At 35.6% G+C, this 17,618-nt stretch overlaps 1 protein-coding gene across 3 annotated transcripts in view; it reads left to right on the forward strand.

Moving 5' to 3' along the window:
• LOC138713080 (transcription initiation factor TFIID subunit 4-like) overlaps positions 1–17,122 on the forward strand; it is an 87,250-nt gene extending 70,128 nt beyond the window's left edge. For 2 of the 3 annotated variants that reach the window (XM_069844828.1, XM_069844829.1), the window contains 4 exons: positions 8,121–8,303; positions 10,051–10,173; positions 13,439–13,489; positions 16,505–17,122. In XM_069844828.1, coding sequence (XP_069700929.1) covers positions 8,121–8,303; positions 10,051–10,173; positions 13,439–13,489; positions 16,505–16,618 — 471 coding nt within the window. In that variant the 3' untranslated portion in view covers positions 16,619–17,122. Of the gene's footprint in view, positions 1–5,826; positions 5,896–8,120; positions 8,304–10,050; positions 10,174–13,438; positions 13,490–16,504 lie in introns of those variants that run through there. The other variant, XM_069844830.1, reaches the window with a different exon arrangement.
• Positions 17,123–17,618: the final 496 nt, after the last annotated feature.

Genomic DNA, 17,618 nt, shown 5'->3' on the forward strand with positions numbered 1-17,618 from the left:
TAATTTTTAATTTGTAATTAACCTTGTATCTGCTTTATCTCTTCTTTTCATGTTATATGCAATTCTATGTTTTTTTTAACAAATATCTGTACTGTCTATTGTAATTGGGGCTTTGCCCTGTTATATAAATAAATAAATGATTGAATGAATGAATGAATGAATAAATAAATAAATAAATAAATAACGATCAATTTGGCTAGAGCAAGAACTTCGAATTGATCTGAAAACGATATCGCTTCTTAAATTTCAGTTCACTATACATTTCCAGAGGATTCTCCATGTCTCTAATATACCTTTTTGGGACACATATTTTCCTCATTTCGTTCAACAAACTCCACAAAATCCTCAAAATCATTCTCAGTATACATTTTGAAAATGAGTGGTCACTTAAGGGTACAGATCAGCTCACTTAAGTAATCACTCATTATGTGAATGAGGGACAACTATGAATTAGAAATGAGTATAAGTAACCACTTAAGGGTTCACTCATTTATAAGTGACGACTATGAATTCCGCCCTCAGTTTTAGTATTTATTGTATAGGCAGCACTCTTCCATAGAGGCTTTAGCAGCCCAAAGGCATATCTTGCCTTCTTTATTCTTACTCTCACATCGCCATCTGTACCACCATTCTGGGACTCTATACTTCCTAGATAAGAGAATTCCTTCACAATTTCAATTACGCCGCTGCTTAGAGTTAGAAGAGTAGGTTGATTGGTACCTATGCGCAATTCTTTGGTTTTATTAATATTGATTTGAAGACCCACCTTCTGTGCTTCCTTTTCCAATTGTTGCAGTTTGGCTTTCGTATCTTTAAAGGAATGAGCTAAGAGACAGATATCGTCTGCATAGTCTAGATCTTCTAGTCTACCGGAGAGCCCCCAACAGATAGTCCTTCCTTAGCTGTTACAGAAATACCCTGAGAGTCAAAAGAAACTGCCCACTTTAAAATTAATATATTTTTATGTAATTATACTGTCCAGTGGACTGGTATGCAGTTGCGAGTCATGAAGTGTTTTCTGTAACAATCCAACTAATGATGGATGTGAAATTCCTTTGAAAATTGTAGGTCATAATGCATTTATTGCCATTTCGGCTCAAAATCCCAGAGTTTGGTGATCATAACGTTTTCCATTGTTTTTTGCTTCTCTTGTGTTTTTGTTGTGAGGAATTTTGTTGCTGAATGTTGATTTTGTCATTTCAACATTAAATTCGTTTGCAAGAACAAAGACTATAGCCGTTATTGACGATGGTCACAGTTAGCACTCTGCTGTGTACCATCAGTTGGTGAAGCTTCAGAGAAATGCCAAGTTACTTTACGAAGCCTGGATCTGGGCGAAAACAGGCAACTACAGTCCGTGATGACCAGTTTATAGTGCTGCAAAATTGACTCCAGATTGTGATGGGTGTCAACATAAGCATGCTGACAGTTCGGAGACGTCAGGGGAGCGGTCCTGCAACATTAACCTATGAAAATGTGGAGAGTGGAGCAGTGTGCTGCTCTGTGATAGACGAGGTTCTCCTAGAGGTCACCTGACTGCAGGGAGAGAACTGGAGAGTGTTATACAGCATGATAGGCAATCATTCAACTATTATTTTTTATCTGTTTTTTAAAGTGAGCAGTTTTTTTTGCCTCTCAATGTAGATAAAATGAGAGACTTCATTTTTCTGCAAAACATAATTTCATCTTCCTGTGAAAACATTACTGCTTTTGGCTATCTACAGAAATTACTTATTGAAATTAATCAAACCGAACCTGTTACAGAGACAGAGCACAAAGACTTACCTATATTTTTCTGTAGACTAAGCCGCAAATATCTTTACAGTAGAACTTGGTTATAGCGACCTTGTTTTGTGCGACACCTCGCCTATAACGTCAAATATTCTGTGGTCCCAACTAATTCCCCATAAGACATACACTTTTCTACCTTGCTTAATACGACAAACGTATATGCGTACCAAAGTATTTTAAGAAATATTTTGCTGAAATCTGGCAAATCCTTTACTGTTCCCTTCTATCATAGACCTCTGGAATGCAGGCGGATTCCCCATCCCATTGTAACCTGCCCGAATTCATGCGGTATTAATGGTACCTGCATGCGGTCAATTTCGACAAAAAGTTTTCACTAAGTGCACGCATTTTAATGCAGTATGGCCACTAAAAGAAGTGAGTGACACTTTAGAAGCCATTAGAATTATGAAGCTAGAGGAGGGAGTATGAAGCTAGGAGAAGGAGCAGTGAAATTGCAACTGAAATAATGAACATAGAATTTAATTTAGAAAGTGTATATTGGGCAAGCAGGAGACAACAGAGTAAAATGACTGATTACTTCACTTCTCAGTAAATAAGTTTGATGAGTAATGAACAAACTGTTTTAATACAGAATACTGTATTTATAATTGTACGTGTATTTTATTGTGTTCATGGTATGCTTAAAAGTGAATACATAAATCTAAAATAAGCCTAATTATGTTCATTATTTTCCATTTTCCACCTCACTAGACTGATAATATGAATCTCGGTTACTACGATACTCATTTATAACAACATAATTTTCAAGGTCCCTTGGATGTCGTTATTAGATTAGATTAGATTAGATTAGATCTTTATTAGCCTAATAGAATTACAAGCATTCATGGCGTCGTCAGTACACAAGAAAAATGACATAACATACAATATAATACAAAAATAGACTTAATTCTAAATAAATTTAACAGTTTAATATTAAGTGACATGCAAAAACCAAGTTCTACTGTATAACAATTGTTTCTTGCCACAAATTATTGAAAAGATGGACAGGATAGCAGAAACAGTGGAGACTGCTGTCCTGTAAGGATTAACTATCTCTAGTAAAGCACCCGTTAAAGTTCGCATGGGTGAGTTTGTCTTATTTTACTTGTATTATAATGCCTTTTGAATGGGATATTTCAAGAAAAGATACTCGTGACTATCATTGGCAGCATGATGAAAGAACGGACTTGTTACAGAACAATGCACTGTGATTGACTCTTGGAATGGTATCAAAGTGTCTCTCATTGTATGTATATATTACATGTAAGCAATAAATGTAGATACTAAATGTTGGTGACTGTTATTTTGATCATCTGTTGTGATGTACGTGGTACTTTTTCAACTCAAATTTGTAAATAATAAGTATAAGTAAATCAGTCAATCTTCTTAATGTATCCAGCTGTTTGCCGACAACATAAAGTCCACTGTAGTCTATTCAGTTGTTGTTTTTCACGAGAAATGAGGGGTATTTTGATCGGTGTTCATTATAGATGCCTGTTGCTAGTAGCCAGAGGTGGGGTGTAGTCAATATATACTGCAGGGCTGTGTCTTCTGCAACTGGTACTGATGATTTTAATTTACTTCTTCTGTGGTTTATGGATGGACAGTATAGAAGAATGTGTTCCAGATCTTCATCATGATTATTACACCACAGACAAGTAGGATTATCAGAAATGTGAAATCGGTGTAGGTACAATTGAGTGACAATGTGACCTGTTCTGGCTCTTGTTAAAAATGTTTGAACATGTCTGGGCAAGTTTTTGTACATTTCCAGGTCATTTGGTTTCATTTATACAGACTGTAAAATTTTTCCTTTGTCAGAAGAGAGCCAATTGTTGATCCATAGGTTTGTAAAATGAGACTTTACTAAAGCAAAAGCATTGGATAGAGATATCACTTGAAGAGGTCTTGGTTGCAAATATGTTGCCTTTTTGCAATATTATCGACTAATAAGTATAAATAATAAATGTAGATAATATGGAAAACAGTAATGAATAGCGATACAATCTCCTTAATCTGGCTTCGCAGACATCTCAAAATGTTCTGTAGAGCATCCCTACTTCCTGTTTAATTTTTGCGCTGAATCACTCTGTATAAATTGATTTACACGGACCATAAGTAGTATTGTATATTGTTTGAAAAGTTTACTGCTGCTCGACTGGTGTTGTGTGCATAAACTGGTATTATGTCTGTGGCGAATATTTTGTATAAAGACTTAATACTTCAGAAATCTGGGAAGACCATGAAAACACTGGCATGAGACTGTAACGGATCCACTAGGGTCTAACACGTGAAAGACATTATTATTATTAATATTATTATTAATATTATTATTATTATTATTATTATTATTATTATTATTATTATTATTATTATTATTCGGATGACGTGAAAATGTTAGGAGAAAATCCACAAACGATTAGGGAAAACACAGGAATTTTACTGGAAGCAAGTAAAGAGATAGGTTTGGAAGTAAATCCCGAAAAGACAAAGTATATGATTATGTCTCGTGACGAGAATATTGCACGAAATGGAAATATAAAAATTGGAAATTTATCTTTTGAAGAGGTGGAGAAGTTCAGATATCTTGGAGCAACAGTAACAAATATAAATGATACTTGGGAGGAAATTAAACACAGAATAAATATGGGAAATGCGTGTTATTATTCGGTTGAGAAGCTTTTATCATCCAGTCTGCTGTCAAGAAATCTGAAAGTTAGAATTTATAAAACAGTTAAATTACCGGTTGTTCTTTATGGTTGTGAAACTTGGACTGTCACTTTGAGAGAGGAACATAGGTTAAGGGTGTTTGAGAATAAGGTGCTTAGGAAAATATTTGGGGCTAAAAGGGATGAAGTTACAGGAGAATGGAGAAAGTTACACAACACAGAACTGCACGCATTGTATTCTTCACCTGACATAATTAGGAACATTAAATCCAGACGTTTGAGATGGGCAGGGTATGTAGCACGTATGGGCGAATCCAGAAATGCATATAGAGTGTTAGTTGGAAGGCCGGGGGGGAAAAAGACCTTTAGGGAGGCCGAGACGTAGATGGGAAGATAACATTAAATGGATTTGAGGGAGGTGGGATATGATGATAGAGACTGGATTAATCTTGCTCAGGATAGGGACCAATGGCGGGCTTATGTGAGGGCGGCAATGAACCTCTGGGTTCATTAAAAGTAAGTAAGTAAGTATTATTATTATTATTATTATTATTATTATTATTATTATTATTATTATTAAAATAAATATACTTGCTCCTCTGTTGATCGAAAGCTTGTAATGAAAATTGTAAATAAGTATTGCGTTAGTGTAGTGAAGATTGTTATACTAATCTACGTACATGTAACAACAATAGTAATACAATAGTTCTAGTACATCACTGCTGCTGTGACGATTATTTCTAAATGTTATTTATTCAGACACCCTTTACTCAATACACTTAACTGTTCTGTCTCATCCTCACTATTATGAGCAATGTGATCAGAGGCCATTACTGCTTAGGATAACTAGGACAACCACGAAACATATGTTGATATAAAATTTATATAAGGGTACTGGGAATTGAACTTGGGCCCACTGGAAATGGCTAAACCAAAGCAAAGGACTAGTACGAACATGAACTTACAGAAGCGTTTGTCCCTATTCTTCGCATATCAGTATTATGGAAGTGTTGAATGTGTTATAAGTCATGCAGTAACATTACTGACGCACACTTAGACCCTTAATTCCGACAGAGGGCTCTGCAATCTGTGATACAGGCTCCCTGTTCTCCTTCCTTGCCAAAGGAAGCCATGCTATAAATTGTCACGCCCTGACCGAGTTCGAACCCATGAACCTCGGCACATATCAGTCATCTGTTATTCCTTTCCCTGCTTCTCTTTGTGAACAGTAACACAGTATGAGCTGATTCATGTTTGTACAGTTAATCAAAAAATGATCGAGCGCTCTCTTGAGGCCTGAAACATTTCTGAATCCATTCTGTTGCGGCTAGCAAGATAATGAAATTAAAGTCATTCCTTGTTTCAGCAATACTATTTTCCAGAAGGAAGTCATTGAAGTTGAACCCCTTCGACTGAGCTGCCTTGTGGTCTAGAGGTAACATACTCGAGTTCTAGTCCCCACACTGGCGCTATATTCGTCCGTGTGCACAGAGCTTAGGCGGATTTCCGGATTTCTGTGAGAGCTACTTGTTACTTACAAGTAGACCTGGGATTTTAGGGAATTAAAAAATGTATGTTTAGACACTTAAAATAAGCTTATAAAATTATAAAATAGGCACTTAAAATGCTGTAATAAACTCTCAAAATGTTATTTATTTCTAAGAATCTAAAGTTATAGCATCAAAAATATTAAAACACTTTCACTCACCGTAATTTGCAGTAATCCTCTCCAAATTTGCCATGTCCAAGCTGGGTTTTTGTCAGTCCACGTCATGTCATGTTCTATATCTTCATAAAACTGAAAATATATAGCTCAACAGGAAAGTTGCCCAATGTGACGAGTTTTGAAACTTCTGAGAAATAAACTCAATGGCAAAGATATTATTGAAAAGCTACTTTTTGAGTACTTTGAAATAATTTAAATTGATAATGAATGTAAAAGTAATCATCTTTATAAATAAAAACAAAATGCATGAAGTTACAGATAATATTCATTAACAGTAGGCCTATATTGTTAGAAGAAGCCATCGCCATGAAGAATCTAGCTAGACATAATTTATGCAATTTAGTGTGGAGGTGCAGACCTGTTTGTTGCAGTGCTGGCAAAAATTGATTTTCTCGTCATAAGTCATACCTGGGAATTTCAGGAGCCATTGTCATATAAGGGAACTCTTTGATGATTTTTCTCTATATCAACTCAAAACACTCAGGGCAGTTAATAAAGAAAACAATGTTTCTGAATCCTGGCAGTTTCACGTTCATTGTGGTAACAGCAGTACTACTGGTTGTTTGATAAACTGAAAAGTTTTGAAGCTGCTGCTTATATTTAAAGTATCGATTGTTGTTCATTTGATATCATGTTAACAGTGAGAACAGCACAGACATGAAGTAATGTGCATTGTTGAGTTTCTGTCTTCTATTGTTATACTATTAAACATTTTTAAACTGAAATTTAAAAAAATGTGAAAATTTGTCCTTTGAAGAGGTGGAAAATTTAAAATATCTTGGGGCAAGAGTAACAAATATAAATGACACTCGGGAGGAAATTAAACACAGAATAAGTATGGGAAATGTCTGTTATTATTCGGTTGAGAAGCTTTTATCATCCAGTCTGCTCTCAAAAAAGCTGAAAGTTAGAATTTATAAAACATTTATATTGCCGGTTGTTCTGTATGATTCTGAAACTTGGACTCTCACTTAAAGAGAGGAACAGAGGCTAAGGGTGTTTGAGAATAAGGTGCTTAGGAAAATATTTGGGACTAAGAAGGATGAAGTTACAGGAGAATGGAGAAAGTTACACAATGCAGAACTGCATGCATTGTATTCTTTATCTGACATAATTAGGAATATTAAATCGAGACGTTTGAGATGGGCAAGGCATGTAGCACGTATGGGAAAATCCATAAATGCATATAGTGTGTTAGTTGGGAGCCTGGAGAGAAAAAGACCTTTGGGGAGGCCGAGACGTAGATGGGAGGATACTAATATTGAAATGAATTTGAGGGAGGTAGGATATGATTGTAGAGACTGGATTAATCTTGCTCAGGATAGGAACCGATGGAGGGCTTATGTGAGGGCGGCAATGAACCTCCGGGTTCCTTAAAAGCCATAAATAAGTAAGTGGAAATAATCACTAAAACATGAAATAGGCACTAATGGCCCAAATAAGCATTTTAGGCTACTATGAAACTATACAAACTTGCATGGTTTTCCGTGATACATTTACATGTTTTGATAGTTTTTTAATTAATGCTTAAGGAACAAAGTAGGCAGTTACTCTAAAATCCCAGGCCTACTTATAAGATTTGTAGTGCTCAAACATTTCTTGACTAACTGTACTAGTTGCGTTTTCCTTTTGTCAGTCTGTCTCCAAATACATATTCCCTGGGTACTGAATATGAAAATTACAGTTATTTGTAAGAACAAGTTATTACAACAAAGAATTAATAGAAATAGTTTGTCACTAAATACGTGCTGAATACAGAGAGATGTGCGTGTGCGTTCATGTCAGTTAGCAAAATTTGCGATGAAAGTCAGGCCAGTTAAGTTAGTTGTAAGCTGTGCACTGGCCAAATATATCATTTCATAATAGTAGTAGAGTTAATATGCAGTTGTCTTTCAGTTTTGCGGTGATGTTGTGATTAGCTGTGTTGTGCGCAGGTGGACCCGAGGTACGAAGTAACGCAAGATGTCAAAGGTCAGCTCAAATTCCTCGAAGAGTTGGACCGCGTGGAGAGGAAACGGCATGAAGAGCAGGAGCGGGAACTCTTGCTGCGGGCAGCCAAAAGCAGATCGAAGTCTGAAGACCCAGAGCAAGCGAAGCTGAAGGCCAAAGCCAAAGAGGTAAGTTCTGTGACAAAGTGTGGCAACAGTCAGCTCCTTGTATTCATGTGATTGAGCTTACAAAAGACTCATTTTCACACAAGTCACAATAGTAATATACGTTACAAGAGCGGTATGTTGACATTTTCATGGTCGAGGAAAAGATTGAAAAAGCGAAATGCAGTTGAGCTTTTTTAATTTCCGAGAACATGAAAACAAACATACCGCTCGTGTATCGTACATTATTTTGTGCGAAGATCGTTTATTACATACCTGAAAGACGAATTTCAATTAGTTGCAATGAAATCTCCATGTTGGTTTCTGTTTAATGACGCCAACTTCAGAACACCAAAATATCTTTCTTCAACATTGTTGCTGTAAAATGTTTTCTGTGTTTACTATACTCCAGCAGGCCGTGATATAAGGTACGTATGTCTTTTTTTCCCCCAGTCTATAAATGCGAACTTAAAACAAACGGTAAGGTTATGTAATGATTTATTTTTCATTTTAATATTTTAACAATATTATTATATAACATATTGCAGTAATAACATCGGCATCTGGAATCTTGTTGATTTTTTCACGGCTTCCTTAATGTTACTTGTATCAGGAATGCAATAAGTTTCGTGGAGTAGTAGACTTTACTTAATTTTTGCAAATATTTAAAAACAATAATTAACATTGAAATTTAGGTGAAATTGCAGTGGTAAGTTTCCAATTTATAATTATTACTATGTTAAACGTCTCTAAAAATAATATGTTAAAAGCCTAAAGCAGTAAAATGAATGTCGCGCTTAAGCGGTAAGAAGAGGGAAATTGTTATGTGTGTTACGTTGGGAATACCGAATGTGGTATTTCACACTTACCACGTATTGGTTCTGTGCGGAAAACAAGCAAATACGCACGATCTCGCACAAACATATTTGTAGCTCTAATGGCTTGTTTTGAACATCTCGTCCACTTTCTATATAAGTATTGTCGTATATACGTTTGATGAATGGATTTTAAGTTATTCAAATTTTTTAAATAAAAATTTGTATATTTTCAAAATTATTTCTCTTACATGCATGACTTTTTTTACGACATTTTTTATATGTTTAAAAAAGAACTGAATAGCTTGAATTGTAAATTTAAACATATAACTGGAGAGAACATTTTTTTAAAATATACTCAATTCGAAATTAAAATTTTTAGTGTCTACTCACTATGTTTTATTTTTTTTATTTAGAAAGTATTTAGATTATCAAAAAATGGCATTGTGGTTCATTAACCCACATGTGGTGAAAATTTCAAGTTTCTAACATCAAAATTGTGAGAGTCTTTACACTTTGAACATAACGAAATGTGATGGAGAAAAAAAAGTTTGCTTGTCATTCAAATTCAAGGATGCAGCCATTTAAATATGACGTAATTTTTATGCTTCTAAGCGCTGTAGAGCAATACAATTTGCTCAACATATAAATAAGAGGTTGCTGATTCATTTTTACACAAAAAACCGAAAATGCGATTTTTGATTGAAAATAACCAAAATTTCACCCATCTTCTCCCTTAAATTTGTTACATTTTTGGCACTTTTAAGTTGTCGCCTTTTTTTACCGTATTTCTGCTTTTAATGGTCTTTGCAATAATGCTAGAATTTGATTTCCATTTTCATACTTGAAGCTTCTGTCCTGCCGATCTGGAGAGACATGCCCCTGAAGCAGAGAGGCAGTATTTATGTTACTTCTACATTAGACTGCATTGCTGAGTGAGTATCTCTTGCTTTCAGATGCAAAGGGCGGAGATGGAAGAGCTGCGGCAACGGGAAGCCAACTTGACAGCTCTGCAGGCCATCGGCCCTAGAAAAAAGCCAAAGTTGGAGTCTGGCGGGGTAGCGGGGAGTTCAGGACAAGTATGTCTCATTCCTTTGTTTTTAGTTTGCACCATTTCATTTAGAATTTTTTTTTTTTTTTTTTTTTTTTTTTTTTTTTTTTTTTGGCAGAAACAATATTTTTGCCATCATGTGAAAGATTTTTTCATTTGTTAAGTTGAGGCAGCTATTACTGTTATCTTTAGTCGCCTTCTTTGGTCTGTTGACATGTGGCTAATTACAAATACTTTCAATTTCTCGTAGTGAAGTGCCATTTTGAAAGCAATATAGCTCTGTATATATAATCAATGATAGCACAACAGTTTATCATAGGAATGGTGCCACATGAAGTATTCTGTGGCCAGGAGGAAAAAGGTCTTAAGCCAATTTTTTGTGAAATTGGGATTTTTATATATTCTGAAAGTGGAAACAACTCTCTACAATCTGGTAAAACGGTTAAAGTCAAATAAGACTCCTGACCGGATTTATAGAGCGTTACCAAATGTCCTAAGTACTTTTTGAATCGAGCACACACAGAATGAAGGACTTATGAATATTTAATACTTTATTCCTTACACAACATCACATGTTGACTTTCCATGCTTCCCTATTAAAAAGGTGTATCCAATGCCCACCCACTTCATTTGCGTGACTGGGGTTCCGCATGCCATTATTAAAAAGGTTTAACTTGTATTTTAGCTATTTTATCACATACTGATGCCCTTTCCTTTTTAAAACTTTAAGCACCAGGTAAACAGTCATATATTGTCTAAGACCTATTTTGCATTCCTAAAAATTTACATTTCCCGTTTATTTTGACATGAAAAAGGTCTTATATTTAAGTAGTCCCTTCTTTTCAGTTTGGGTTGTAGTCTTCAAAGGGCTTAAGTGCGGCTATTTTTGGAAATAATCAAGAAAATTGTTAAATGAGCAACGTTATCTATTTTAGAAGAAATATAAACAAACAATATCCAGGAAAAACCTTTTAATTAAAAAACTCTATAATTGACACCAATTTCAACCTTTCTACTGCTCTCCTGAAAAGTATAAAATTTTTACTTAAGACCTTTTTCCTCCCGGCCACAGATATGATCCCAGAGTGCCTTTCTGAGTCACTGAAATTGTTGCAGGACCAGGGCTGTTGTGAATTGAAATAGCACAGGGAACAATAATATTGTAATGGAAGCTTTGGGATTATTACGGCGGTCATGAAACAACAGTGAGCTCTCTGCTCTTAAGTATACATTTTGGTGAATTACATGATGTGTCTCTTTTATTGGTTGTTGCAGTCTTCAGCACCTCTCTCCTACTTTTCTTAGAGTGCATAACAATAAAAGTAAGCACCATTATTGATCTGAGTTTGGCGTAAACTCTTGTTGAATAAGAGTCTGTTTTAAATTTTATTACCTAGACTTTCTTTCTCGCTATTGCGGCACATTCTTCTGTTTAACTCAAATTCAATTAAAAGTAAAGTTGCCTAGGTCTTGTACTGGCGTGACTTCGAAGAGAATTGTGTTAGTGTATTGTTTTGAAATTTATTACAAAATAACTTCTGTAACATAAATTCATGTGCTTTTTTTTTTTTTTGCTTTTATATTAGATAAAATAAAACAATAAATTAATTAAAAACGGTTATGATTCAAAATGTGATAAAATAACTGTAAAAGCAGAGGAAGAGATCCCCGGTTAAACGCACCATGCGGCGTGATCTCTCATGTAATAAATAACCACATGGCTTCTGAATTACGTAACAACTGTACTTGAACAAACCTGTGCCAAACCTACTTAACCCTTTGAAGCACAGTGGTTACACTACATAACCACCTTTTAAATTTGAGTTTCCTGCCTACTTACAGTGTGATTTTTATTTCAAAACTACTGCGCTGCGTTCACTGATCTCTAGTAACTGTAGAAGAATTTTATTTTCCCTATATTTGTGTTGCTCCACTAAGATGGCCGATGTTGTTGTGTATAGTTGGGGTGTGGAAGACTCGCTACGTGTTTTTATTTCAATTGTATGCTAAAATATCACAGTTACGTAAGTTTCCATTTAGTATTATTTGTCTTTCCGTCTTTTAGAACGTATTTCAGTAACAAGATTGTAATTTCTTCGACACATTTGGCGTCAATATAGAAATAATGTGGTGGTTTCAAAAGGTAACCACTATGCAAACAGGGTAGTTATGCTTATCATATCCAACAAAATGTTCCATATTTGTGTCAGCTTATTCATCATGGCTACAAGGAAGAGATGGTTGGTGACAATCACAAAGTGTTTTTGACAACTTTTTCACAAGTTTGAATCTGATGATCTCTAAGGGAGCAAGATACCTATGCATGTGGTACAGTCAGACATGGGCGTATTGGTTTATCACACGACGAAAGAAGAGACCGCGACATGAAACGTGGTGAGAGTGATAGCCGTACGTCATATGCTGGAGTGTCCTGGCTCAAGTGGAAGGATAGAAGGTCCATTCTTTTCCTTTCTAATTACCACGCAACACACATGAAGTGGTACTTGGCCTTAATGAAACCAGAAACTGCTTCCTTTTGTATCATTCGCAATAAGTCTGAAGACATTGTGTTCTGCAGTATTGCATAGTGGGTTTACCATGAGACCACCCATTTTCTGTGTAAAAAATAGAAGTTTAAACAATTTTTTTAAATTTGAGGCACTTCTCTTAGACAAATAAAAGTTTAATTTCATTGCAAACACAATTTTTTATTTCCTTCCCAAATGCGTGCATCAAAGGGTTAATACTCGTCATTGTTCTGTTATTTTGGTAAACTGTACACTCAGCAAGCATTCTGTTTCACCAAACTTATAGTTTGGACAACCAACTTGATGCTGCACTTCAAGTTCCACTTCATTATTTTTATTTTTTTACCACAATGCTTTCACTACTCTGCTTGCGCTTGAGTATGGATTTCTTTGACAAACTTGTGAGGGAATTGCTGAATTACTCGTGACTTTCGCTGAATTTGAGCTTCCTATTTCTGTTTAATTTCGATTCAGCTTTTGTTCAGTGAGTAACATGGCCACTTGGCCACTGGTACTGCGAGTGGGACTCATGCTTGGGCATGAGTCGAATTCTACCGCAACTTACTTTCTGGTTTGTTTTCCTCCAGTGTTTTTCCAACTGTAAGTCGAATGTCAGGTAATCACATGGTAAATCCCAAAAACTCATCTTACTTAACACTTTCCACTGATACTGAATACACCGTGCAGCTGACACGTGTAACTGAATAACTGATTTAAAAAAATGAAAGCACTGATTAGAAATTAACCTTTTCTTTGTCCCTGCAGTCTGGTGCTAGCGGATCCAACGGTGCAAGCAATAGCCTCAGTCGAACACAGGTAAGCCCAAGTTGTTCATCATATTTATTGACGGACTGGGTTATGAAACGTGTTTGTTTTACTAGTTTTCAGGGATGTACAACACTTTTATTTGAGAGGCTTTTATAGTGCAATCAGAGTACTTTCAACAGGGCTTTTCACTTATTACAAAGAGTTTTATGCTGGTAACACACATTGTAGCATACATAAATAAAAATGTACCATAAAGGTAAAGGTAGCCCCATCACATACCATGAAGACACTTAGTTTTCCAATTTCAGTGCACAGTGAAAAAGTTTAAATACATGAACATGTTATTTCAAAAGTTTCATAAAAACAAAACAAAAAAGAATAATAAAAGACTTAAAATATGTATTACCATTGGAATAGTGTTGATAGGAAACTCTAAAAGTACACAATACACATGACATTGAATATAAATTTAAATGGGTTTCGCAGTGTAAAAAAAAAAAAAAAAAGTGAAATTAAAAAAAAATGCTTTCTTCCCATTTTGTTGATTCGCCATTTTCTTTCAATTGTATTAATTTTACTCTAAGAACCTGTTAAGTTTTGAAACTTACTTCTACAGTTCTGTTTTATATCCCACTCTGAGCACACGAGAAAACATAACATTCCATACATACTGACTTAACTGCTCTCACTCCTAACCCATATGCTCTACGTCTGTCTTTTGCAGATTCTTGCTTGGGAGAGTAAATACAGTAAAATGTCGTTATAACGAAATACTCAATATTACGGAATTATTTTCTATCCCCCCGCCTTTTTTCCATGTAATTTAATGTTAAAATATGTTTGTACGAAAAAAAATATCGGTATAATTAGGCCTAACGAAATAAAACTTTTGGTCCTTGTCAAAAAAATCTACATTTTTAACGAAAGATGTTTTAAATATAGGGTACAATTAATTAGCAAGTTGGGCCATTAAATATCTAGGTGCTGTATGTCTAGTGCGATGCAGATATGTCTGAATGTGGGATTAGTTTTTTTCATGCACTTGTTCCCTTGTTCTCCCCATTTAGTTTCCTTCTACCAATCACAGCTCACTAATTTCACAAAATGGCTTCCCAAGCAACATGACACCTCCTGTCCTACAAAGTGCTTCATGAAACTTAAATTTTGTACTTTGCCTGTGCCTTTTTTTAAACTTTTTCTTTTCAAATGCAATGCAGGTTAAGCTTTTTATGTTAGTCAAGGTTATTTTTCACACCTGCATGCGAAATGTGTGGAATTTACGGCATAGAGGTAAATGTACAAGCTTGCTTTTTCTTAGAAAAATAACTTATTTCGATACAACGAAATTTCACTATAACGAGATAATTTTAGAGGTCTTTATGATTTCATTATATAATCTTTTCGCTGTAAGAAAAATCCTAATTTAAACAATAGCACGTGACTGAAGTGAGGCTTCATTGGCCGCTGTTTGGCGCCATAGATTCTCAGTACATGTTCCCACCTACTGTGGTACATTCTGTTTCATGTTAAACATTTCCCGTTACTCGTCAAGTAGGCCTAACCTCACTACTATGCATTCGTTTGCTTACGAAACATTTACTTTTATAATTACTGTAATTAAAACTCACTTAACTTATTATATACATTTAAGACTATTTGTTTTTCTCCGCTTTTGAGAGGGTTTCCACTCTGATGATTAATAACCACACATACCGAGGATGCAGAAGCCATACTTCAGTACCACATGCTTATGTGAACAACTACGAGCTCAAGTGACGCCAGCTTGTTACAAGAACAGACTACCTCGGTACTACTGTTGGTATTCATCCGCGTTCATAGTACATAACAAAATATAAAAGTAGCTTTTCTTTTACATAACCTTTTACATATATACCTACAACACCTACTATACAGAATAGATAAATTTCAAAATGCTGTCATTCTCTCTGATTCTAAAGCAGCATTATATGCAATAAATTCATATAAAATGATGTCAATCCAAATTAAAAAAAGTCACAAAATGATCCAACAACTTAAAAAACTACAGAAAAGAATTAAATTGCAATGGATACCTGCACATTGTGGAATTGCTGGAAATGAAACTGCTGACTTTCTTGCCAAAAAAGGATCCAATTTAATTCAGAATACAAATACAAGCCTACCTTTTACATCCATCAAAAGACTAATTAAAAATAAATATAAAATCAAGCAAAACCCAAGCACTATGCACCAAAGCCAAAGATAAAAAATGGAGCATTTTAATAAAAAAACCAGAAATTATTCCAGAAATCCCATGTAAATCTGCAGTAGCAAAATTCAAACTGCTTACAGAACACGATTATTTGGCCAGACACTTGAATAAAATAGGAATTTACACAAATCCAAATTGCCCTCTATGCAACAAAGAAGAAGAAATGACTGAAGATCATCTCATAACCTGTGAAGTTCTACCTGATGGATCCACCACAGAGAAATATTGGAGAGCAAGAACGCTAATGGCTTCGTTGCCAAAGCCCAGCATTAGATAACAACAACAACAACAACGTTTTACATATGAATGAAGTTATATGTTTCATCGTATTTAACAACTAGAATTCAATTTTTTATTTTCAAATAATACAAGATTGTGGTTTCCAAATACGGACTATATTTTCTTGCGCCATGTGAGTGTTTCGACTGGGAGCCAATCACGGGTATTACAGCAATGTGCTTATGTTTACATTAGGATTTTTCTTACAGCGAAAACAGTATACTGGTATTTTACTGTAGTATGCATATCTCTTAAGGTACAAATCAGTTTTATATCTAACACTTTGTGATTATTATGATCTCCATAAATACCTGCATCTGATTATAAACAAAATGAAACAGAAGTAGTCCCAACTAAACAAGAAGGTAAAAATCCTACATGTAGCAATGAATTGTAACTTGCATACAAATTTAATCCCTCTCAGTTCAACGCAATTTCATGATGACAGATAATTACGGTTCCTCTGTGAGTTTGTTATGTTTCTGGAATAAGGCAGGCTGCAGAAGTTTGTGTAATGTCTGCTTTTGATGCAGCTTCCAATCCGGCCACGTCTCAAGCGAGTCAACCTGCGGGATCTTCTGTTTCTGCTGGAGCAGGAGAAGGAGACGTGTCGGACACCGTTACTGTACAAGGCGTTCCTCAAGTGATGATGGTTGTGTTCGGTATTCGTAGCCTTCTCTTGCTGGAAGGTAGGTGGAGCAACTTCAGGAGCTGTGATCGTGGAGCGGCTCCTATCGATGGCTCTGTCAGACTGTCAGATCGTTAGATTCTTACCGTTAGCAGATAGATAGAACATCGGCCGTCGAGCGACATCTGCCCCCACTGCTCCCAGGCGAATCGTGTGAGTGAAGAATCTTTTTACATGCCGTATGATTATATTTTACATAAAAATCCGAAACACCAAAATGTTCATATCTGTGGTTCCTGACAAGTGTGGGCAGTGAATGCAACCGCATGCACTCTAATTTTAATCCGAATTACTGACATGTTAGTACACAACATTCCAGTGTACTGCGAGACCGTTGCGATTTGTTGTCGAGCCAACATCTCTACACCGAAAAGTGCATTGCTGTATTCGTTGATATTTGCATATAATAGTGTTTTATATACCTCTGTTAAGTTTTCATTAAAAAGCTGATTGAGATGCTGAATCTGTTCATAATTTCTTGTATTTTATCATACGACATACTTTTAATTAGGGATGGGAAATCAAAGGTCACTGTCGAACTCATTCGCATTCCAATCTCTTGTTTAAAGACTGATTTTCATTTTGGAAACATCTGTGCAGTTATACGTAAAGCGGTAGCAGTCTTTGAACTTCTGGACTGTTCCTTTCGCTTTTCGTGTGAGAGCTAAATTACTGTCAAAGAGGGCAGGTGACAGAGCCTGCGTCTTCAGTATGTGTTACGTTCACTCACAAATTTTCCCATTCCTAATTACGTTCGATGGGTCCTGTTTCAACAGTGATGAGGCGGAGCAGCAGCTTTGGACACCCCTGTTCTACAGAAAGTGAAACCGGCTCGGGGCAGACAGTTGCTGTAGCTTGAGTCCAGAATAAGTGAACACTTTGCTACTTGTCTGAATCTCGTAATATCGTTATTGCAAATGACTTCCACTTTCCTGTAAAGTTATATATTTCTAGTCATC

Source organism: Periplaneta americana, chromosome 14 (assembly GCF_040183065.1).
Source record: "Periplaneta americana isolate PAMFEO1 chromosome 14, P.americana_PAMFEO1_priV1, whole genome shotgun sequence".
NCBI classification, from domain to species: Eukaryota; Metazoa; Arthropoda; class Insecta; order Blattodea; family Blattidae; genus Periplaneta; species Periplaneta americana.